We start from the raw sequence: 25618 nt of genomic DNA, 5'->3' as shown, positions 1-25618 counted from the left end.
AAGGGCATCTCAGCCATTAGGCTGAACTTGGCTTTTTAATTTCTGGAGTTAGGGAAGAGGGATCTTGACCTCCAGAAGGAAAGTGGGGGACTGTGTTGGTACAGGAAATCTCACTGAGCTCACTGTGAAAAAACCAGGACTGAACTCCCCTGTTTCCCTGCAACATCAAGTGTCCCTCTCTTCCGTCAGGAAGTCTGCTCAACCATTGTTTCTTGTCCCTTTGCTGGGATTTTGCTTTTTCAAGGTGAAGGAAAAGCTATGCCTTGGTGCCTCTTTAGTTTAAGTTCTTCTTAGCTTAGTTCTCCCCATCCTTCTCTGGGTTAGAGCCTTGGGAAAGGAGAACCTCTATTCAGTCCTGTGGTCTCCCTCCATCCAAACTCTGGTACTCTCAGCTCATTTTGGTGACCTCCTGCTCCCATCCACAGGGCTTTGGTGTTGATTTCCCTTCTCTGATTGCCCAGGGAAGCAGAAAGCATTCCCTGAGTGGTTTTGCAGGAGCCAGCCACAGCCCCATGCACGGCAGAGCAGCAGATAGTGCAGAGCAGCCAATTTGCACAGTGTCAGAGGCAGCATCTTTTACCCAGACAGGCTGTGCTAAATCAGGGCCTTCTCGCTGTGCTTTGAAATGCTCCCGTTCCTTGCTCTGACGAACTAGCAGAGTTCGTATTGATCCGACAATGCAAAAAAGCACATCATGTGGGCTTCAGACACCTGGTGGAATAATAAAGCAGAAAGGAGGGAGGGCAGGGCCATCATATTTTAGCTTGTATCAAGTAGGAAGCCTGTCTCTACCTTCTTTTCTTTTCTCTTGGAAAGCACTGCTCATTTCTGAGGCAAATGAAAAGCCCCGTGGCTGGAGGAAGGAAACGCTGCAGCAGATCTCCAACCTGTGGACCTGCTGAGCTTCAAGGGATGTTCATGAAAGGCCTTTCAATTAGTCAACCATCATGTGCTGCATTTCAGTGCTTTGCTTTATTCAGATATTTATTCATGTTCTCAGCTGTTTGCATTTGGGATTTCTTTTAGCAGTGAAAGCTCTAAGGGGTTATGAAACTCCGGGCTGGAAAAGCACAGAGAGCTAAAGAAGCTCTGCACGGGGAGCAAGTGCTTTGCTGAAACACTACAGCACAAAGTCAGACATCTCAGAAAATGTTCCCTCTTCCCCTTTCATCTTCTTTTATTCATATTTCAACTTTGTTATAGCCTATGGAGCACAACACACAAAAGCAGGACTGTGTTCCCATCCCTGCCATCACCACAGTGCTTTATCTCTTGCCTTGCTTAAACTCAGATTAAAGCTGGAATATCAGTGCATGTTCCCCATCTTGGAGATGCAGTGGATATGTGACAGTAAGAGAATGAGGGAGATGTCAAAGCACAGCCCAGGCACTCAGAGCTCTATCTGCTGGGGAAGGCCAGTGAAGGAAGCTTGTGGTTCCCCATGCCTGTGTGAATGTGACCCAGACAACTCCTCCAAGCAGGAGAAACCACTGCAAAGCCCTTCTGTGAGCCTCTGGCATAGTTTTACAAGTGAGCTGAAAGCTGCTTAATAGTGAAAAATCTCGCTCACCAAGTAACACACCTTAGTAGAAGCCATATTTTGCATAACATTTCTTACTGGAGGAAATTCTCGTAAGACAATTTATTGCCATGGCGGTAGCTGGTTGACATTTATGAGAAGCCTTGTTTTACAAGGCTTTCCTTTGGCTGCAGTGCCAGGGCTCCAGTTGTGCTGATGGAAGAAGAGAAGGAAAGTGATGTTATTTGGCGTGCAGGATAGAGGCGTGTTGATGTGAATAACAAAAAGGGGTGAATAACAAAAATTCTGCGTGAATTGCATGGGATTGTGCCTTCCAGAATTGTAAATTGTGGATGAGTTGAAGGGAAAAGTTTGACAGAAGTTTTCTCATAATAAACTATGCCTCTTCAATGGCCAGCTTAAGGTTCAACAGAGTTGTTGGAATGCTTGAATCTTTGTTTTGTGGAAGGGGCTTCAATCTGGTACCAGGAAAAGGAAAGATGGATGTGGAACAGAGCTGTCAAGAGGGAGGACAGAAGCACCTAGAAGAGGCTGATGGGCTCCTGTGCTGAGAGCAGGATGAGGGTGATGCTGCTGGAGATGGCTGAGGTTGCAGATCCTGTGGCAATGGCCACACAGTGCCTGGATTCTTGGATGGGCAAAGTTGATGGTGGAGCATCCACCACTGCTTGCTGGACACCAGCACATCCAGCCCCATCAGCCACAGGGGCAGCTGATTTTTAACCCACAGAGCTGAAGCAGAAAGCTGAGCTGTCCTCAGTTAACCCCCCAAGCACGCTTCCCACTCTCTGCAAGGCAGCTTTGTATCAGGGGCTCAGCTTGGCACTGGTGGGAAGAGGTGATGGAGGAGGGCAGGAATGCCCAGGATGCTGCAGCACTTGTGTCTCCAGCAGCCTGTGACCACTTCCCACCAGTATCCTGTGGACTCTGCTCCCTTATGGTGACACTTTAGGACTCACCAGGGAAAGCAATATTATTAAATTGAGCTAGGGATCCATGTAAAGCACAGGAAGGTGCCTTGGCTGCAGGTGGTGAGTCCCTGGGGGGCTAAGCTGAGCTGTGGGGCTGCGCTGGGTCTGTGCCAAGGTGGGTCCAGGTGTGCGTGAGTGTTGTAGGGTGAGCCCACGCTGGGGGGGCTGCTTGTGTGCTGCCTAAGTCGTGCTGAGAAAGGGATTTCCAAGAGCCAAAGAGGCTTAAGGCTGCCCATATCCCATTAACAGATAGTGGGATTGTGCCTGTCTCTGAAGGGCTTTGTGGGACTGAGCTGGGATCTGTAACTCTGCAAAGCGTAGTTGCTCCTCACTCACAGTGCTCTGTGCAAGAGAGGGCTTGATGCACTCTAGAGGAGTTCCCTCACACCACAGCTCATTTACATCTTAGGACCCCAATCTGTGGGCCTTGGAAATCTCATATAAGCCTTGTACACATAATAGTTTTATTGATATTATTTGTTAACTCTTGTAATAAACTGCTGGTGAGGAGGCACCTTTGGACCAGTACAGTACCTTTGGAAGTACCTTTTGACCAGATGTCAGAAGTGGCTCCTGTGGTACATCCTAAATAGAATACATCAAGTAGGACAAGCCCATTTCAGGATTCAAGGCCAAACAGGCACCTGGTACCACTCCAGGGAGCAGCATCAGCACAGCCCAGGGAGGAGCCTGGCTCCACAGTCCCTGTGGCATTGCTGGATCACGGCTGTCGAGGGGCTTGGGGAAACTTGCCTGGATGTCTCCTCTGCCAGCCAAGCCAGCTGCAGAGCTGGAGGCCTCAGTATGAAACACCAGGGCCCCTGTGCTGCAGACCTGCCCCCACTGTCCACACTGGAACACCCTCCTCCTGGCAGCTGCATCCAGGTAGGCACCAGACACCGCTCCATTACAGCTACCAGGGCGGATTTTCTTTTTCTCCTTCCAGCCTTTTCTTTATCCTGGTGCCAAAAGAAGGGGGATTAATTTAAAAAGAAATAAATAAACACAAACCAAAAGGACTGCATCAAATGAAAGGCTCCAAGTTGTGCTGGGGGAAGCCAGCAGCCACGTGCTCAGCTGTGACTCCAGACACCCTGACACGTGTTCCTCTTGTCCCTTGCAGATGACAGAAGGTCGCAGATGCCAAGTGCACCTCCTTGATGACAGGAAGCTGGAGCTCCTTGTTCAGGTAGGAACTGCACATTTCATTGTTTGATAGTTTGCTACAGCTGTGGGTTTTCACCAGGGTGGGGAGAGTAGAGGGTTTTCAGCTGGTTTTCTCAGCAGCTTCGCGCTGTGATTGCCTGCAGAGCTCAGGGAAGCTGCAGTAGGGCTGCCTGGGAAGGATTTGCAAAGGCATATCTGTGGGAAGGACTAATTTAAGACATATTTTTACTTTATTCTGTGCCAAAACTGTCCCAGTCCCTGCCAATGAGATAGAAAAGCACCTCTGGTCATTTTTGACACTGTTATTATATCTCTTAACTATGTTTTTGAGGCACTGCTTAGCTATGAGAAATGCATTGCATCTGCTTAAAATATCTCCAGCTTCTCTGCTTGCCATCCTAAATTGCTGGGCTCCACACCAGAGGGGACTGTGCCCATGCTCCCACCTGCTCCCACTGGGAATTGTGGTTGGCAGCAGAAGATGCTGTGGTGGTCATGCCACAGGCAGGGATTTCTTGTAGGTTCATGTGTCAAGCACAGATATGTATTAAATCTGGTCCACATTCCATCTGCCTTATTTTTTACTTTTGAAAAAGAAGAAGGAAGACTGGGAACAATGAGACTGGTGGTGGCTTTGTAAGGAATGGCTGGTGAAAGCTGTAGCATCCTACACTTTCCTGACAATTTTGGCTCCTGTCTCAGAGATCCCCAACGGGTTAACAGCAAGAATTAGAAGAATGTCTTTCCTTTTACAAAGGCTTCCACAGGCAGCCACAGGCAGCCAAAGCAGCAGGAAATGAAACTTCCCATAGCACCCAAATGCCCTGGCTACAGCTGATAAGATGGGAGGGGGGGCAGGATCCTGCCCAGCACCTGAATGGGGATGGCTGGAGGGGACTTGAATCACAGGAAGCACGTTCAGCCTCACGTTCTGGAAAGTTGCTTAAAAATGCCATTACAAAGCTGTTAATGGGTAATGTTTTTACAGAGTCCTCTAGGAGGTGAAATCCCTCAGCTGCCCCTGAAACACAGTGTGTTCATAGAGTGCCTGGATAACCATGAGTCAGGACAGGGGTGGAACGAGAACAGCTAAATCAGGATGACTAATTAAAACAAAACACCATACCAATGGTCTCTGCATAGGCTGCACCAGGTTCTCTGATGTTTTGCAGCTGGCTGGGGGGAAGTTTAGTCACCTTCATCACAAGGACACAGCACTTGGCTTCCTGTGTCATCTAAATGCCTTTTCTAATTTTTCTTAGTTCAATTAAAAATTAAAATGGACTGTTGGAGAATAGCTCTGCTAAAGCACTGCTTGGTGTATTAATAATCACAATTTAAAATATACTGCAGGAAATCTATGTGAGCTGCCCTGGCCAGTCTATTTATTTGGGGTTTGATCAATGACACTAAAAAACCACAGGAAGATGACAGCCAAGGAGGCTGGTGTGGGAAAACATGTCTACTTCCAAGGGAGCAGAAATGGTGTCACGTGAGATTATGTTTTTCTAAGTGTTTGATCACACCTTCAGTGGAATTCCTTGTAATCAATAGAGGAAGCAAATTGCTCTGTAAATCACACTAACTAGTTTGCAAGTGACCCATGGTTGAATTTTATTAGTACAACAAATCGTTTTGCTGTTTTCAAGTAATGTGTGAATGGGGGAAGCCGGGAGGGTGGCGATGAAAAATTCATGCCCAGAAAAAGCAGTAACCTCTGTTGCATGCAGTACTCAGATCTCTGAGTTCCCCCATTTGTACAGGAATATCCACTGAGGCATCTCAGATGTTTTCCTGGCTTAATGACAATGCTGTTAGGTGGCTTCTAGTCAGGGTCAAATCACTTTTGGGTGGAGCAGATGAAGAGGAAGGAGGATGATTTGGACTTGAGTATGTCTCCAGTACTGATTCACTTTGCAGACATGGACACAGCACTTTGGTTTGCCTGTCTATATGGCACAGGCAAAGCCAGCAGCATTGGGAGGTCCTGGAGCTGCTCCACTCAGCAGGAGTGGGCTGAGGTTACCCAAAGAGATGAGCAGCTCCTTGTCCCAGTGGGCTGAGCTCCCTCTGGGAGCAACATGCACTTTGCTAGGGGAAATCTCACCAGCTGACCCATATTGTTTGTATCTTATCATGAGATTTCAGATAAAAATTGTTTTGTAAGTTCTGAGCACCGTTGTTTTTATTAGTGTTACCTTATCTTGTAGCTGAATTGAACTAGAAGCTGTAAATAACGTGCTCATCCAAGCCCAGGCTTCTGGCTGTCACTTCAAAGCTGTATTTTTCTGTGGGTGTCTTGCCATGGGCTGGAACAGAGGGCTGGTTTACTGGGTTTTATCATGAAAGACGTTCCTCTGTAGCTTTGTTGGGCCTCAAGATCTAGACCTGCATTGCCTTGAATTGCTCAGGAGTCAGTCTCTTAAATTCTCATGTGAAATTTCCTCCTTTACACCAACCTCAGCCTTTCTTGGAAGCTTTTCCGCTCCTATTAGAGTTTAGGAAAGAGCACTGGTAATCAGTAAATGTGATTTCTGTCCATGGATGAGGTCAAAATAACAGCCTAACCTGGATCTGGATTTACATTGCCTTTCAGTGCTTGTGTGTGTGATATCAGGTGCTCTGTCTGGAGGAGGGTTCAGGGATCCTGCTGCTGTATTTTCATAGAATCACAGAAGGGTTTGGGTTGGAAGGGATCTCAAAGACCATCTAGCTTCATTCCCCCTGCCGTGGGCAGGGCCACCTTTCACTAGAACTGAGTAAAGAATTTCTTCCTAACACCTAATCTAAATCCCTCCCTTTTTTTAGTTTAAAACAATGGCCCCTTTTCCCATCTCTATCTGCCCAAGGAAAAAGTAACTCTCCCTCTTTTTAATAATCCTCCTGTAAGTACTGGAAGGTTGCAGTGGGGTCTCCCTTCTCCTTTCCAGGCTGAACAACCCCAGCTCTCTCCTCTTTTCTTCATGGGAGAGATGCTCCAGCCCTCTGATCATCTTTGGGGTGCTCCTCTTTGGTGTAGAAAAAAAACAGCAGCAGAAGCTGATTGAAGGAGAGAGCTGGGTGCAGCTCCCTCAAAGGGATGCAGGAGGGCTCCTGGAGATCTTGAAAAAGCTTTGGCCAGTGACTCTGGGGAGATGAAATTATTTCCTGTCCTGCCTGAAGGGCTGCTGGGCATGACCAGATGCATCTGGGAACAATCAGGGTGTTTGCAAAAAGCAGTGTATTAAGAACTGTACTCCCTTTTTGTCTGTGAATTAGCTGTGATCAGACATGGGGGTTCATGAATCTATCATTGGAAACATATCAGTTGGTGGGTGACGAGGGCCATACCCCAGCTGCAGGGGGACAGGGAGTGGAATTGGTGCTTCTGCTCACAGGAGTCAGCAGTGGCTCAGTGTGACAGCTCTGCCAGGCCAGATTGAAATGTTTCAACACCACAAATTCCCTCCCAAAACTGCAGAAAACCTCTCTGACAGGCCACACAGCTATTGCCAGTTGGACCCACCAGGCACATAGGTTTTATTTGCATTGCTGTCCCCCAAAAAGTGAGATTTTGGCCCAGAGGCAGCATTTATAACCCCTTCTGTGAATGTTGGCTTGCTTCAGTGTTGGCACATAACACAAGGGCTTGGGGTTACCATCATCAGGAAAGAGATCCTGGCTTTACTCAAACAAAGGGTCTTGACTGAAGTCTTGTCCTCCCAAGTCAAGCAGCTGCAGAGTGGTGCAGCAGCAGCTAAGGAAAAGCAGAAACACAGGCTTTGTGGATAAAAGAAAACCCTCCCCAATGTGTTTTGTCAGATAAATGCTGAAATTTAGAAGGCTAATCATAAACAGAGACAGAGGAGGATCATATGGAAATCTCTTCCTGAGGGTCTGAAACTCAAAGGCTGTTTGACTTGGGATTAGGCAGAAGAGTTGCATTTGGTGTGTGTTTCATTTGATAAATGCCTGTTGAAGATCTAGGGTGTGTGGCAAGTTTATACAGCATGATTTTTTGGACAGTTTTTTCTTTCTGAGCAGGAGCAGAGTGTAGCTCCTTGGATCTTAAAATCTGGGGGGGGGTTTTCCTGTTTCTGTTTGATGCACGTTTAGTTTCTAGCACAGTTCTCTTTTTTTGAGTGTTTGCCTGTATCCAGCTCATCTTTTTCAGTGAGCAAGTCCATTTTCATACTTCTGGAAAATGGATTTCCTCCATTCCCCACTTGCAGCCTCCCTATCAGCTATATTATTTCCCAGTGACCATGTATCATTTGCCAGCTGCACATGAAAGGTTTGTGTTGCTTTATTTAAAGACTTTTGCGTAATTGGCAATTCGTTCCTTTTCATGTGGGTTTTATAAACATGGCTTTTTTTTTTTTTTCTGGGATGTCTGAATCAGGCAGCCTGGCTTGATCCTGGCTCCTGCACTGGCTGGCTGTGCCTGTTATCTGACAGCAGCTCAGGCAACTGTCATCCAGAAGTGTTAAGCCTCCTAATTCTTTCTCTCTGGAGGAGCTATTGCAGAAATGGAGCTCATCTGAGGCTCATAGCAGAGCTGTCTGTGGGGTCTGAAAGCTCTGCAATTTGATTGTAAGAAATAACTGGGCAATTTGTTTCTGACCTTCTTCCCAGGAAGCACTAAGCCAGGAAGAGACAGGGAGGTCAGCACAACCCGAAGGTATTTTGGTGATTAACCCACCTATATGTGCACGTGGACACTTCTTGAGTAACTCTGCTTGCAGCATTTCTATCTCCAGCTGCCATGCAGGTGCATGCAGAAGCAGGTGAGCAGTGACACCTGTACATGCACAGCCAAAATGAATGGGATGCACTGAACATCCCTCTTTGCCTAGCTCAAAACCAGCTCTGCTCTGAGTGAGTGAGGAGTCTTTCAGGAGCCCAGGATTTGTTTGCAGTGTGCCTGCTGTGCTGCAGCATCTCCTCCCCAGGAGCCACCTCCAAGCCAGACTGGGAGGCACTGGAGCTGTGGGCTGGCCAAGTGCCCCGTGGGCTGCTGACTCAGTGCCACAAGGATGGCTGTCACCATGTCACCAGCATGGCTGTCCCAGGGGGATGCTCAGTTTGGAGCACACCAGTGTCCCTCACTCCTCTGGGATCAGCCTCACTGCACCAGCCTGAGGCTCACTGTCCTGGGGAAGAAATGACACCTTTGGAGAGGAATAGCTCCGTTAATTATGGCTGGAGAGAAAATAAAACAGTCTGCTCTCCCTCCCAAGAATCTGTTGGAGTTTTTGCAGTATTTTCAGTGTTTCTCATGATCAAGAAATTGCAATCCATGGGGTTTTACCCATGTTTTCTTACTTCCTCACTTCTGTATGCCAGCGAGCAGGGTGGTTACCTGGGCTGCCACAGTGGAAAAACTGCCAAGGATCCCTTCAGGTGGTGCTGAGGCTGGCACCTGCCTACGTCAGGAGAAGCTGCCTAACTTTGAATACAGGTTTTGCATTAGGACCAGCAGTATATCCCATCCTCAGTGTGGATAAACAAGCCCCAGGATGGCTTCAGTCTCCCCAGGGAAGCCACAATAATTGCAGAAGAATGGGGTCCAGCCCTGCTCCACTGCCAAAACCGGGGGGGATCCTTTTGGAAACATCAGCTCCAGGGCCGATGCAGAAACGCAGCTGCGCAGCCCTGACCGTAAATGGAGATGTTTGGGTGCCAGTAGCTGTCCTTGCCATGCAGGAGAGGCAGCTCCAGTCCCTGCAGAGCACCAGGCTCTGCTCCAAAGGCATTTTTAGCCATCCCTGTGGAAGGCAGGGGCAGCCAGTGCTGGGCTGGGAGTGAGCACAGGGGTGAGTACTGCCCTGCCACCCCACTGCCCTCCCTACACCCTTGCAGGAGCTGCCCAGTGAATATATTCTTGGAGTTGTCTATAGGACGTGTCATACTGGGCATGGAGAGCTGGAATGGGCTCAGTGATGCCCTTGGTGAGTGCCCAAGGAGGAATCCCTGCATCCCCTCTTCCCACCCAGCCTCTCCATACCTGCAGTGAAGCAGCTGAAAAATGTTCCTTCATGCAAGGGCTCAGAAGTGATTTGATCACTGTCCTCTGAGTGGCTCTGAAGTTTATGGGTGGTGTGTTGTTCCTCTCCAAAATAAAAAAAGCATGTGTTCTGTAGGGCAGAGAAACAACTGGAGACCAGGCTGAACTTGAGTGGAGTTTTATACTAGGACTCTGGCAGGATCCAGTCCTTCACAGTGAGAAAATGTGAAAACATTGAATTTGGATCATAATTTAAAATGAGTTTGAGCTGAAGGGGGCTCAAATATGCCTTCTAGAAAGAAGACTTTATTTTCCCAAATTGCAGTGTTAGGACTGTGGTTTCTTTCAGAAACAAATTCTGATTTACTACAGCAAGAGTGAGACTGTAGTCCAGCCCAGCAAGTATGTGCAAAATTGCAAATGGGATGTTTTCACATCTTTGGCATTAAAAATTTTGGAAGTCCAAAGCTTTGGATCAACTCAGAAGGATCCTGCCAAGCAGTGCCTGAAGTGGGATTTATATCCCTGGGACAAAGCACAGAATTGCCCCTTCACAGGCTGTGGCTCAGGGCAGATGAAGAGTGTGAAGCCACTGTCATGACAGAAAAGACTTATCCTGGCCTTTGTGTGCCTCCCAGGCTCCTGTTTGAAACTTCTGCTCATTCTGAGCACAGCTGCAAACTTCACATACATGGCTGGGCTTGGTCAGCATGGGATGGGGAGAGATGGAGGAGAGATTGCTGTACCAAAAGGGAGGTGGGACCCCAGACTGGAAATCACATCTGTGCTCTCACTGAGCAACCAGTGAACTATGAGCTTGGAGCTCTTCTGCTGAAAAGTTCTCTGTTTACCAACAAAAAGAGACATTTGGCATGGCTCCAAGGTGAATGTGGTGCCGGGAGCATTCCCAGCCCGCCCACCTCCTGCAGACACACTTGCTGTACAGTACCTAGGTGTTGTTTTAGACCAGGTAAATGGATACATGAAAAATGGACCAGGAGAGCCAGGTGTGCTCCCAAATCCATCCTTCCAGCCTCCAAGGCGTGCCTCTGTTGAACTGCTCTGCAGAGCCTCTCTAATTCTCTCAGAAAGCATCCACCACTGCCATCCACGGCTTACAGAACTTCTGGTGTCAGAATGGAGAGCTGTATCTCAGGGCTTCAGTTCTCAGCTTAGGCTCCAGCAAACACAGAAGTCCACAGAAGTCAAGCCTGGAGGGGAGAGTGTTTGCTGGGAAATGGAAATAGAAGAGAACAGGGGCAGAAAATAAAGAAATTTGATGTGCAGAGCTGGGGAGTTCAGCTTTAAGGGACAGAGGGATCTCAGGCAGGGTGAAGGTGGCAAAGCAGATAATCTCAAGGTGGCCCTTGATTATGAGGGCAGAACTGAAAAGATTTATGACAGGAGGCAGAATTAGCATCTCAGAGGGAAATCCTGAGCCAGGCTCAGATTTAGGGGGTGAAGACTCTCTGCTCTGCACCCTGGCTTGGCTCCATAAGAACAAGAGTGGTGCTGGTCCAGGCTCAGCAGCTCCCAGGTGTGCTGCATCTCCAAACTCCTCAGAGCTCACATAGTGAGAATGGCCACAGCCCCCGTGCTACAGATGGTACTCAAGGGATGGAGCTGCCAGAGGAGAACATTCCAGCAAGGCAGTCTGTGCAGAGCGAGCTGGCAGGTCGTGCACATCAGGGAGGGTCACAGGGAGCAGGATTTGAAGAGGTCAAGTAGGGTGCACAGCTGCAGGCAGGGATCAAGAGCGAGCAGGGAACATGGAGAGCCTCCAAGGGGATCTGCCGTGCTCTCAAGGTCAATCTGGTCAAGCAGCTCTAGAGAAAGCAAAGCTGTGTCTGGGAAAGGCTGGGCTGGAAATTAATGAAACCCAGCAGGGGTAGTTCAGCCTGTCCAGATTTGTTCCTCAGCATAGGCATGGGAGGAGCATCAGAGAAGCTGGGACAGGTGGAGGCAGGGGGCAATAGCCACTGGGAGCAAAGTGTCCCCGAGGATGTGCTGGGTCAGGAGTGACCTTGCCGAGAGCAGAGGTACTTGTGTGTCTTGAGGATGTCAGCTGGAGGGGGGGAGGCTTTCCTGGTACAGCAGTGCTGCACATTCCCCTCATCCTGAGCTGCCTGATGGCTTCTGAGCAGTGCTGAGGGCTGGTTTTACCCCGTGTGCCCTCGGACCCCTGCAGCTGAGCCCTGCACCCTGCCAGGGGCCACGTGAGGAGCCTCAGGAGAAGGACTCCCACAGCAAAGTATTTACAGCCTCAGGAGAAAATGAACTGGGAATGGCAATCATTGCCCTCCACAGAGGGAAATGAGGGTGTGATATCCAAAGGCCTGCATAATCAATACCCCTATTATCAGTCTTCCAGAATAAATTGCATTTAAACTAATAGAGGCTGGGGAGCTATCCGTGAGCTGTCAGGAGAGAGATAAGCTGAAGACACATGTTTATTCATATTGCATATGCTGAGAGCTGAATGTTCTTTACAGCTGGCTAAATGGGGGTGAAGATATTCAGGGTTTTTTGCAGTTCTTCTGCTAAAATTTGTCAAAAACGCTTAATTTTGAGCACACCTGGAACTTTTCAAAATTACGGGGAGGGAGGGGAGGGAAGGGGCTGATGAAAATCCCACTAAAACATCTGGTGAAGGAAGAAAGCTATTTCCTTTCCTGTGAGGTAACTCCTGAAGATTTGCAGAGCATCAGCAATTTAAGTTGTCCTGCTGACCTCCCGCCACATACACCAATACAGGAATGGGACATCCAACATCTAATGGGTCCATTACAGAGAAAACATCTCACTCGCCGTTACTTGGGAGAAATTCAAAAATTCACTATTGTTTCTGCCAGGCTCAGCTGCTGCATGGCTTCAGTGGAGCTTTTGTTCAGCCTGGACCAACCTGCCAGTGTCCAGCAGTGGCTGTGAAGCATGTCATTGTGTTCCATGAGATGCTGCTCCAGCCCTGGACAAGTCTGTGTCACCCAGCCTTGGAGCCTAGGAGCAACTGCAGGATCTGCTCAGCTGTGAGGCACCAACAGGCTCAACAGTGGAAGTAACTTAGGTTTAGCAGCAGGACAATGAGGCTGAAATTCACAGAGCTCCTCCTGCTCTCTGCTGCTGCTCCTTTATGGTGGAGTAGCCCTTGTGTTGGTGCCACATCCCATCCCTCACCTCCAGCCTGGCTGGTCTGATGTGTTCCACAGCAGGCAGTGGTGAGATTCACCTCTTTTCACTTAAGGCACAAGCAGTGTGGGTGCCTGCGCCTGAGCCACACTTTTAGAGGTGGTGGAGGGAGGAGGGCACTTGTAGGGCACAGCTGAGCTCATCCTAGAAGGGATCATCTGAAATGAGTGGTGCCCCTTTCTCTCCTCAACTGCAGAAGGACTCTGTGCAATCAGCTCTCTCATAGGTGTTCACACTGTGGGTGGCCACATCAGTCCTGTTCTGGCTCCAGCTCCTCCTTTCATGTCCTCCTGGCTGGACAAGAAACCCAAGTAGTAAATTCAGGTGAGAAAGTGCTAAATGTGGCACAGGATGAAAGCTGCCTCCTGGAAGATAGTAGAAATAGAAAATTATTTTTTTATAGCATGGTCTGAGCAAGCAATTTTAAAAAAATAATAACATATGTACTGGAGATGATTCCAGGAGATATTGAACCATTTGGAGGACTGTAGCTCAGGAGAAATGATGAACGAGGCAGCACAGCAGATTTGCTTTCCTGCAAAGGTAAAAAAGGTGCATTTCCAATTGGAGCTAGCATTTCAGGATGGAACATTTCCCCTTATTGCTGCCATCAAGCTTTGCAGTACAAATACGAGGTTGATAGTGAATGGGTGAGCAGCTTGATTGTCTAAGCTGCGTTACTCAGCTTATAGAAAATTGTTTTCTATTCCCTTTTCAGCCTCAATGGATGCAACTTAGACAAAAGATCTCAACATTCAACCAAAAGGCAATTCCTTCAGCATGACACATGAGAACTTTGGCCATAAGTGAGGCTTCTGGGCTCAGGGGCATTGCACATAATGAGCAAAAAGGGTCTTAACTGTCTCACTAGGAAATTATTTTCTTTTCCTTTCCCTGGCTGCAGGTAACCCAAAGCAGCAGCTGGCAGTGGCTGCATGGTGTCAGGTGGGAACACTGTGCCTGCAGCAATGGATTCAGGCCAGGTGGTTTAGAGCAGCTCAGGTGTGCTTCCACAGACACAGGTTTGAGCATCACACCTGGCAGTGACACTGAGCAGAGCAAAGAGGAGCTGGGTCTGGCACCATGGTGCTGCCAGCAAAGGCTGCTGGGGCTGGTTCAGCCCACTGCCTGTGGCACAGGAGGGACAGGAGACACCTGCAACCACACAGAGGGGGCAGGAGCCTTGGAATGGGCAGCACAGGCATGCAAGGAGACCCTGCTGCCCTTCCTGAGGGACACCTGGGTGTTCCCCAGCTCTGATTACCCCCCTCTCCCTCTACAGTCCTGGCTCATTCCCTCTGCTTTTGTCCAGGAGTGTGTTTGTAGGACCAAGGTCTCTGGAAATGATGCAAAATGCCTCAAGTGATAGCACAAATGTCCAACCCCCAACCCTTGCTGTATTCCCAGTGTGTGGCTCGTTGGTCCTTTCTGTCTTTATTTTGGAGAAGTGCCTATTTACAGGGAAGCTTTGGGCTCTGTGAAGTCGAAATGGATTTGTCTCTGTCTTTGGTGGATTATTTCCCCCAGTTCTCCTCCTCCCCCAGGGCTGCAGTAGCTGCTGACAGCAGCAGAGCCTGAGTTGGGTGCCTGGAGGAGGAGTGAGGCAGTCACTGGGAGCACAGAAAGGCTGCCTGTGGCACTTGTGTCGGCCATAATACTGGATATCATCAGCAAAACCATCAGCTTTTCTAATTTTCAGGACAGAGGAGATGGCTCTTGGCTTATAATTGGGTCATGCTTTAAAAAAGCCTGCACTGGCTCATCATAAGCAGCAAGATGTCCCATTCTCCCCTTTCATTCCTGCCCCGACCTCTCCCCAAGAGGCAATCCTTTTGGAGGAGAGGTTGTTCATACAGATAGGATATCTCTTACTTTCCCATCTCTCAGACATGGCTCATTACAATTATGTTTGAAAGAAAACTCTCCTGTTATTACCTTTGCTGGGAAACTGCCCATATTTGGGGAGGAAGAAGCACAATTCTAAATCTGCCTTGGGAGGAAACTTCAGTCTCTGTTCTGACTTTGAAGCTGTCCTGGTAGCAGGTCAAACAAGATGCTTGGAGCCAGCAAAACATGCCAGCTCTGGAAGGCTTTTATCTTTGGGAAAATTGGTTAATAGTACAGATTTTGGTTCAGTGACTTATCTCTATCTTGGTGAGGAGTCTCCCCTCCTCTGTGCTGCCAGTGTTCAGCATCCCCATTAGCAGGACAAGTGCCTCCTGTGCCCTCCTGTACAAGCAGGCAGCAGACTCACACTGCAGCCTGGTCCCTGTCACATCTGCCTTCGGGAGCCACCATCCTCTCCATCCCCTGGAGTAACACAGACTGAGTGCTACAGGCATCCCCTCACCCTCCCAGGGGCACAGGTACATTTAGGGCCCCTGGGATCAAACTGCCAGGCTGCAGAGGCACCACTGGCTCATTGCTGGGTCTGTAACCCTGTGGTTACAGTGCAGGATGGAGGAATCAGGGGGGTTGGAGCAGGAGGTGCAGTGGTGATTAAACACGACCTGATGGGATGGTGAACAGGCCAACAACTCCCAGCTCATCCTGGCCCTCCTGCTTTGGCAGCCCAGACAGAGACTTCAGCTTGTCAAAGTGGATCTTGTGATAGCTCTGAGTTATGCTTGTCTCCTGGAAAAGGAATGAACTAAAGAGATTTGCATCTGCCCTTTTTAAGAATAAAATAAGCCACACCAGCCAAGCCATTTTCACTTCATTTCCCCTCCTCACTTGGAAGCCAGGATGACCACTTAATGTGTGGAGTTGTTCTGACCCACGTGGTGATGTGGGCAAGGCCATTGCTCGTGTTTCCCCAGTCCCTCTGATGTTTGTTAGTTTGCTGTGTTATTGTTTGTTGTTTTTATCTCAGCATGCATCCATCAGCACCACATAGCAACCAGGCCATTGCATGGGATGTGCCTCTCAGCAGCTCAAAGACAAAAAGGCTGTTTGGCTGTGGCATTGGCTTGTGGCATTTTCTGATTACCAGAAAGACTAGTTTTTGGATTAATTTTGTTTTGTCTCTTGAGGACATTTCAGTAGTAGATGCCCAATTAGAAAACCTTTCCACCTGGACTCTGCCTTTACTCCTTCTTCACCCTGTCTCTAGTGGGCAGGGGATGAACAAGCCTATTTCATGGTCTTCATTCTTCTAAACTTCTTCTAAACTCTTTTCATTTTTTATTGTCTGTTGAGCACCCAGAGAGTTTATATGTACTAATGTGCTTTTAAGAGGAGGAAGCACCATCCATGCCCCTGACCTGGTTCATCTCATGGGTGCTGGATCCCATTTCTGGCTGCTTCTCACTCTGCTGTTTCCCTCCACACTTGTCTCAGGCAGATAAATTGGGAACACAGACAGCAGCTGGGATAAGCCCCAGTAACTCCATTGTCTTTCCTCCCTACTCTCATGTCCCTTTCACAGGCCTTTTGTTGCTCCTTCAGCAACCAAAGCTGCATCTGTGTGCTCCACCATGGCTTTGGGTCCAGCTTTGGGACAAGGGGTGAGATCTGTCCCTGGCAGCACATCCTATATTCCTGAGAACGGGTACCCCAGAGCCAAATATTTCTAGAAAGCAGGATGGTGACTTTTAGATGTATCTGGGAATTTGTCAAATGATTCAGCAAATGTCACTGAGCTACAGAGACACTGATGGTCAGGCACATTTGCTGTGATTCAGAGCTTGTCACAAGCATTTTGCACAGCTCTAGCTCTTGGGCTCCAACGGCTGGTTCTAAAGCAGTCCATCCCCTGAAAAACACTATGGAGGCAGAGAGCATGAATTATTATTTGTTTTCACTGTGTGGACAGTTGATCAGTGACAGATGTTTCTAATTGCATTAAGCAAGTGGAAATAATGAGAATTAGATAGCAGATTCTCCAGGAATTTACATTTAGATTGAGTTACAATTTGCTATTAAAGAAGCAAATTCAATGTAGATGCATTCGTTCTTCAGCAGAAATGGGAGACGATTATTTTTAATTATTATTTGATTACTTAAAAATGAGCTGTGTTACTTTACTTAAAAATATTTGACTCAAGGGGATGACTTAATATGTGCACTTTATGTGTCCCTTAAAAGATATGGAACGATGAAATTGTTCATCAGCAAACATCTCCACCTCCCCATTACAGTGATACTGAAAGGCAAATGAAAAGCAGAGGCTGCCAGAGCCCCATCTCTCAGTGCCCAGTTTGGGCAGGGCTGGGGATGGGATCAGGCTGCTGGGGATGGGATCAGGCTGCTGGGGATGGGATCAGGCTCACCCAAACCGTCTGCGTCGCTGACAAATTGAATTAAGTTGCACTGATGGAAGACAAGCTGCATCCCCCTTTGGACACCACGCTCTGCTGGGCTTGGCAGGAATTCCAGGCTGATAATCCCGTGCTGTGTGTTGTGTGGAGCTGAGGGAGAGCCAGCAGGGCTGAGCAGAGGTGGGTGCTCAGGCTGGAGCAGGGCGGGGGACGGGCACGGCCTCGGCACTCAGGGAGCAGCAGCATCTGCTGCCTCCAGATGACACGGATCTGACAGCTATCTCCCCGTCCATGCCAAGAGGAAATGAGCTGTGGTTCAAACCACTGGAGGTTTTCCTTTTGGGACTCTCTCTCACAGCTCTTTTTTTATTTTATTTTATCTCCTAGATTTCAAGTTCAGCTTCCGACACAGAAATGTGTGAGTCCCCTGTCAGCAGAGAAGGGATTTATGTGCAGTGCAGATTATTGTATGTCTCTGTTTAGCACAGAATCCGAGCTATAATATTTTTTTAACCAACTAGCTGGCTCAGCTTTTAATTTTTTTTTTTCCTTTTGCCTAATGAGAGCCTTATCCAGAACTCCTTGAAGTCAGAGTCTGTCTATCAGCTTCAGTAGGCTTTGGATCAGATTTCACATCACTGATTCATTATTAATTACACATCTGGGACTCCCTTTTCAAAGAGTTCATTGTTAAATAAATTCACTTTTAGACATTACAGACTTGGCATTCTTGTGCATTTAATAAAACTCTGGCAAACCAGCAAAGAGCCATAGACCAGCTTCTCTTCTGGTATTGATGGATGAATCTCCACTGAGCAGCAGTGGTTTACACTATGGGGACATAACATATCTCTTTGCTCTCATATAACTACTTTCTATGTGAGATTAAGTCTGTGTTTGAGAATTTTGCCTTTTCTGGGATTTCTCCTCTCTTTTTTATAACTTTTCCTACCAGCAAGAGTTCCTCTGTGGATTCAGACACTGCAGGGTGAAATACATTTGCCATGGAGTTTCTTTTCTCTTTAAAGAAATTCTGGCATCTTTTTCTTTAGACAAACTGCAATCACATCTTCAGAGCTTCCTGGGGCAGCAGACAGGCAGGCAAATGTTTTCCTGATCCCTATGGCAAGTGGAATGTCAAAATATATGTAGGGTCTTTCCCATAGTCCTCAGGATTCTAGCTCAAGTTCAGATATTGAAGTGACCAAGAAGCTGCTCTTGAAACGCTTTTTACAGAGGAATAATTTTGGCAGAGGAATATGTAGAAATAAAGGTTTTCCTACTGAATTCCATTCAACAGGAGGCTGTATCCTTGGTGAAAAAGGACATCTCATGTTGTGATTTAATGGTACAGGGTATTATTCCCACTTAGCAGCTGATGGCACAGGGACCAGCAGCCCATACAGGTGTTTCCTGTGCTGCAAGGATCTCCTAAGCTGCACTCAGCCCATCCTGTGCTTTTGCAGGGCTGCCCAGACACAAGTTAAAAAGGATGGGGTGAGACCCTCTTTTCCTCCTGTTGCCAAATCAGAGTTTGGCTGAATGGTCCTGGTTAATACCAAAGTCCAAATAAATTGTGGGGGTATATTCAAATGGCTGCTCAGTTTCCAAACTTGGTCAACAACTGTTTAAGGTACATGGAAAGCAAAACCATAGAAATGCAGCTCCCACTGTTTAAATATGAAGCTCTGAATGTTGGTCAGAGGCAGACATCCACTGAATCCATGGCATGCTCCCAATGGAAGGGATAAAAACTACCACACAGTTGTGGAAGGGTCTGTGAAGGAAGAGAGAATTTTGACACTGGGGCACTTGAGCCCCTCAAAAGTCAAAGCTAATTCCCTACTACAAGTGAAAATCTCTCCTGCTTTATCACAGAATGACAAATGATGTGAATGGAGAATGACAAAACCTTTTCCCTGCTCTAATTCACCTTCCTCAGTTTTTCAGAAATCACATTAAATGCGATTATTCTCATCACCCTCATGTATGAAGTGCAAATCTTTCCAAAACTGCAGCCCTTCAGCATTAGAAATTCTAAAGTTGTTTACTCCTTGCCAAAGAGCAAGTCTTGGGGTCCACAGCCACCTGGTAGATATGAGGAGAGAGATGAGAGGGATCTGTCGCACAGGCAGTGTGGCTGCTGGCCAGTCAGCAGAGATGCCTTCAGTTGCCAGAGGCCATCAAGACCTCAGCATCATTTTCTGGAGGTGTTTGTGCTTCCAGCATGACTGATCTCCAGGCTGGCCCAGCTGATGAGGCTTTGTCTCTGTCACTCAATGAAATTTACTGGGAACAGGGTCTCTGTTATCCTTGCCCACACTGCTACTGTGGGATCTGCTCCTGCCCATCTTCCAGTTCTGGTTTAATGAAAGCAGGAACAGATACAGTTGCCTAATCCCTTCCATCTCACTTTGCAGTGAGGATGTGGCTGGGTGAGAGCCAGAAAGACATTTTCTGGACATTGGCAAGGAAGTTCAGCCTGTGCCCAGCAACTCCCTGTGCTGTGCCACTGCATGGCACACTTGGACATTTCCCCATCCACAGGCCAGGGATCACTCCTTTTCAGAAGACAGGTTGCCTTTATTTGCTTTCTACCCCTCCTGCTTAGAAAAATTTCCTCAATTCTCCATAGTCTCCAAGCTTCTCCTTTCATGGTTCATTACATTCATTGGCTAATTCTGCTATCACCCACATTTGTATGCACTTACATTTTCCAATTATTTTCTTAGTAGCTGTTTATCACTAACAGTTTCTACCCTGCCTGAATTCTTTCCTAACCACTCTGTCTCATTTCTTTATTCTTTCTTTGCAGGAAAAAAGGTTGGGGTTTTTTTGTTTGGTTTTTTGTTTGTTTGTATTTTGTTGGTTGGTTTGGTTTTGGGGTTTTTTTCCTATGGTTGGTGGAGGTTTTTTGGTTTTTTTTAACAAAAAACACTCACTATCTCATCATTTCACCCTCCTCCTTTATAATGGAACTGGTTTATTAGCAGCATTTCTTTTTACAAGTGCCAGGGGAAATAAGCCTTTCTTGTTCTCCCAGTAATTCCTATGGTGAGCAAGTATTATTTTACTTTCTTTTCTTCTGAGTTGTGGCCGATGACAATTTTTCTCCATTGCCTCCTCCTTTACTTAAGGGGGTTTCACTGTGACATTGGTGAGCCTGGAGTCAGAAAATGAAGCCCAGCACCCTTGTCCCCTTCCCATTCACCTTCAGGGTTGCCTACAATGCATGAGAACAGAGCTGTGAGGAGGGGGAACTGCAAGGACCCATTGAGGCTCCTGACTGCCCTGATGTGCACCAGGATGATCCATCTAGAAGTGGAGACAGAACTTGCCCAAGGTTTCCCCACTGAACCTTGATCTACTCCTTGAAGTGTCCTCTCCCTGTCCTGCTGCTGCTGACAAGGGCAAGTGCTGGATGTGGTGGCTGCTGTGTCTGACAGGGGGGACCAGACTAGAGGATCCAGGCAGCTTCCTTGCTGTGTTCCAAGGCATGCTGGACGTGGAAAACTTTGCTTTTTAAGGACACACACTGAGGTTGGCTTCATATATAGGCTCTGAATGTACAGACTCAGTAGGGAAGACTGCAGAGGTGCTGAAGGCAGGGTGAGTTTCTGTGCTTCAGATGAAAAGCTGTTGATTTTTTCCATTCCCTCTGAAATAACCACAGTTCTGTCACAAAGCTAATCCTTGGTTATATCTTGCATCTTCTGCTGACCCAAGAAGCAAAGTCTCCTCTTGGGTGCTCACCCAGAGTGGAGGCACCCTCTGTCCTGCAGGACAAGGTGTATCAGACCCTGCCCCATGGCCCAGCCAAGTCAGGGGCCAGTCCCAGCCACCACTCAGGCACAGGCAGCCAGACTACCAGGGAGAAGGTAAGTGGGGTGGTGCTGATTTCCTGTGCCTTGGGAGTTGGACCTGCACAATGCAGCACACTTTCACTTGACTTCAAGGTCAGACCAGCTTCCTTGGCTATCCCATTTCTCTCTCACCCTGACCACTTGACTCCCCATAACATCTGAGCTTTGCCATCAGGCAATGAGCAATGTAACTAACATCTGGCAAGTGAAGTTCAGCTTCTCTCTCCTGACCTTCCCAGGGGAAGAACTGTCTGTCTGATGTGTAGAATTTTCATAGAGTGATTTACATTTGAGTGTGTTAAGCCAGGAGCTTCAAAACACTGTGGTATGTCCTTAATATAGCACAGATAATTAAACTGATGAGAACATCCAGGAAGACCAATATGCTTCAACTCCCAAGTTCCTTAGGGGAGGGAAATCCAACATTGCTGCATGTATGTAGAATCTGCTGGTGGAGCCAGCTCTTTTGACTGCATCCCTGAGTACAGATAGAGAAGATGAATGCAGCCCATGTACCCACCATGCTTCTGCAGGCATTCTCCTTCCCCAGCCTCAGCACATGAGGATGTTGATCTTGTTAAGTTTAATTCATTTCCCTGCACTCACAATTGGTGTGTGAAATAGAACAGGATGACTTAATCCTATGCATCCAACCTAGCACTATTATTTCCTTTATTTACTTTTATTAATGTTAGGTTTGCTAGCAGAGGGTTTTTTAAATAAATGATTTTAATGTGTTTAGAAAGTGTTCTACAAAAATAAGCATTCACTTAACTTATTAAATATTTTCAGCGATGAAGAAGTGGCTTTGAGTAAGGACGGAAATAAACATCCTCATTCAGGAGAGATTTTTCAAAAGCAAACAGAACATAAGAATGCAGCTAAGCTAGTATGTCTTGGGAAATTATTTTTCCTTTTCCACATCAGCAATAACAGATCAAGAGCATTTCCAAGCACCAATTTATGTAGGCTGCATGAAGGGAGATGGACATTTCTACAGTTGATTTGAAACTGGATGAACTAGAGTGCTTCAGAGGTTTACAGTCGAAAAGATAAATGGATTGTGTGAGCTGTCCAATTTCATTATGTGCCCTAGCCAAACTCTTTCTTTAATGTTTGATAGAATTATGATCAAATATTTCAAAATAAAAATGCTGACCTCTGTAGAAATTGTTGTTGACCTTGTCAAGGTAGGTTTAATGCTTTAAAAGAATACCAACAATCTCTCAGTGATATAAAACTTTAACAGGCACTACCAAATCGAAATATATATAGAAGGCAGCTGGTTATTCACACTGGCCGTGTGCTTATCAAGCTCCATTGTCAGCTGAGTGTGAAATGGATTCCTGCCCAGAAAGCTGCCTCTGAAGCTCGCTTCGTGTTCAAAGTTTGATTTGCCACATGTGATACAGTCAGATGATTTAAAACACAATTGACTTTCTTGCAGCAGTTGACTACCCTGTTTCAAAGTTATACACATCTCCAGAAACTCAAAGGCAAGTACCCATGAAGACCCAAAATACTTTAAGCCAAATATTTACAATAGCAATTATCTGAATAAATTTGTCACATACTTTCTTAAAGTAGGCCACCTCACTTCAACCCAGAGTGCTGCGCAGAATGCCATATCTGTGTCGTTTTTTCTTTGCATTAAGACAAGGGTTTGAACCAAAGCTCTGCACACAAACCCTCTTAACTCCCCAGCATGTGCAATTAGCATCTTGAGCTGCTTCAGTTTGTATTAATTTAGCATCAGTCTCCAGTTGGAGAGCTCCATCTAATCTGGCCTCTGTATCCGTCACTGCTGCACTTTACGTGCAAAGGAAGGTGGAAAATCTGAGCCCCCAGCTCTGTGACAAAACCATGAGATATGTTTAGGCTCAGTAATATCATTGCTCGCTTAAATTGATTGCAGATAATGACAATGGAATCCATCTCTGTTGCAGGGGCCTCTTCCATAGGTTAAATGCCTTTGTGTTGAAAAATGAGACTTTTCTGACTCTTTGCAAGGATGAGGGAAAGAAGAAAGGGTTGCCTGGTTACCCAGGCTTCTTTGAGGCTGTGGGAGCATGATTTCATGATTTGCTATGGCCTTCTTCAGGTAACAAGTGCTGATGTAGCCAGTGCTGCTAAACCATGGAGATCCAAGTGCCAAACACACCCAGTCCCAGTGACCTGGAGATCAGCTGGAGTGGGAGAAGCTGAAACCACCGTGACCTTGAAAGTCATGGTTTGCTTTAAAGCACAAATGCTTCACTCCCCTGCTTGTATGAAACTGATGGCCCTAAGCCAGTCCTCCTGTGTGGGGGTATTTTCCTTCTGCTCTGCTGATTTATCATCCATATTTTTCTCATTTATACATACAAATCTCATAGATGCTTCATGCATGAGGAGATGGGAAGCTACCAAATGGATCACTAATAGGTTCAAGACATTGAGGATGATTTAAAGGGCTAGTGAATCTGATCATCATAGATGGGAATGGCTTTTCTTCTGCTTGAAAGTTGCTTGTTCGGGTCCACATAAGTGAGTACCTTTTATTTGCACCAGTCCTTCTGAGTTAGTGCCTCCTAAGTTTGCTCTAAATTCTCTGAAAGTTAAAAAAAAAAATCAATCAAACCTGTCAAATTTGGGATGTATTTTCATTAAAACTCCATTAACCCCCAGCTCCTGATGTTACTATAAAACTTCTCATGGAGTTAAGAGTAGCCTCCTGCAAACACAGTATTGCTGGAGTGAGCACATAGTGAAGCAAGCAGCCAGCCAAGCTTGTCTTCAGGAGTGTCTTGTAAAGGTCAAACCAGATTTGATGTTGTGTTAGGATTTGGGAGAAACACAAAGAAAGATAATAGAGGAAGGATCTGTTTCTTCCAATAATCCAAAAACAAATCTAGAAAGTTTAAATAAAGAAAAATAAAAGTTGCATGTGCAAATTGACTTGGGGCAACTTTTTAACTTGCTTCAGTGATGTTTTCATGGCTGATTAGATGAGCTGGCAGTGACTTTGGCAGTGCTACAAAAGCCATTTTTACATCAGTCAGCATAAGGAATTCCACACTTTCCATCAAGTCCCTCCAAAAAAGAATTCTACTTTCCCTTCCAATGCAGTTTTGCTTCTGTGGCTGGCCAGATCTTCTCACTCCTGGCCACAGTTCAGCTGGACAGGACCCGAGGGTGGCTCGAGTCCTCACACGAGGTTACCCTGTGTGATCTTTCTCATCCTCAGAAAAATATCCCAGGGGGATATGTGAGGATTTTGACCACTTTCCTCTGGAAATGCTGTGCAGAAGGGACTGCTCGTGCAGGCACAGATCAGCACTCTGGCACACAGGAGGGGCACTGGGGGACAGAGGACCTGGCACAGATACTCCATGAAGGGGATGTGCATCAAGCCTTCACATCCAGACTGCACAGCCCAGAGATGCAAACTCTTGGGGGATCCCAGGCAGAAATACTTTACAGTGTGCTGCTCCTGCTGGCACCCCGTGTAGTCAGGGCAGACCAGGACACCAGAGTGCCAGGCACAGCATCCTTTCCCTCTCCCCAGCCCTGCAGGAGACAGAGAGCCAGATTCTCATGTGGGATGTAATGCACTAAGACACCAAATCTCCTTGCACTTCTGGTCTGTGGACAAAAAATATGTGATCAGAGCCAGGGCCAGCCCCAAACCTGGGGTTTTCCTTCTGCCATCCTCAGCACATCCAGGCCAGGCTCTTTCTTTAATATATGGGGGGAATTAGCTGTTCCCAGTGGAGACAGAGAAGGGATGGAGTGGGCAGAGAGCTGAAGGACAGAAGAGGGAAATGCTGAGGCTTTGGTTATGGATGAGAGAAAGATCTGAGCATGGAGCAGATTTCCTGTCCCAGTACCAGTTGCAGCTGGCTGGCCTCTTTGGATGCAGTCACCTGAAAACTCTGCTGGAGTTGTGGGATCATACAGATGGCAACAGAGAGGAATGGGGTCACTGGGCATTGACACAGACCCCTTCTGAACGGGGAAAGAGTGCAGCTGCCTCTGCGTCAGACAAGAAAGGGAGGAGGGGTGCTAGAGACCCAAAAGTGTCTTTTTCATCCCACCAACTGCTTCTCATTTTGGTTTTGACATGAATTTGCCATGCAGACTTGGCCAGCTCATGCTTTTTGCTTTCTGTGACTGCAGAGTTATTTAAGCAGATTCTCATTGCTAATATATGGGGGAATTAGAGAGTATCAGCAATGCCTTCTGACTTAAGAGATGGAGTGTCAGGTATCAGCTGAACCCACAAATGCAGCTATCTGTGAATATTTCTGAGGCAACTTGTCAGTAGGGTGTTTCTAATCCTTTTACCAAACAGATTTTTTTAGGAAACTTGGGATTTTTTTTTTTTTTGTCTATTTCTCTCTGACCCTAATAAATCTTAATTCCCACAACTTGCAGGTGTTGACTTTCCAAGAAAAAACGTCAGTGGCACTCTGTCACCACCCTCCACATTCCCGAGGTGGCTGCTGGAGGCAAGTTGTCTCATTTGCTTATGTAAATGAAGAAAAGAGATTTTTAGAGCCAACCTCTAACTCTGGGAAGGAGGTGCTGCCTGTGCCAGCACGAGCAGTGTTCCTGCTGCCAGTCCCCAATGCTGATGGAGTTCAGCTGTTCCGTGATAAAAAATA

At 47.0% G+C, this 25618-nt stretch overlaps 1 protein-coding gene across 3 annotated transcripts in view; it reads left to right on the top strand.

Annotated features, from left to right (window-relative positions):
- The window catches only part of FRMD4A (FERM domain containing 4A), a 212232-nt gene that overhangs the window by 79937 nt on the left and 106677 nt on the right, over nucleotides 1–25618 (top strand). For all 3 annotated transcript variants that reach the window (XM_084206682.1, XM_084206684.1, XM_084206683.1), the window contains exon 2: nucleotides 3635–3700. In XM_084206682.1, the coding sequence (XP_084062808.1) occupies nucleotides 3635–3700 (66 nt within the window). The remainder of the gene's footprint in view (nucleotides 1–3634; nucleotides 3701–25618) is intronic.

The sequence above is a fragment of the Fringilla coelebs genome, assembly GCF_963513975.1.
Source record: "Fringilla coelebs genome assembly, chromosome: 5".
NCBI classification, from domain to species: domain Eukaryota; kingdom Metazoa; phylum Chordata; class Aves; order Passeriformes; family Fringillidae; genus Fringilla; species Fringilla coelebs.
The sequence above is the reverse complement of the archived record's forward strand: the minus strand, read 5'-3'. Positions and strand labels throughout refer to the sequence as shown.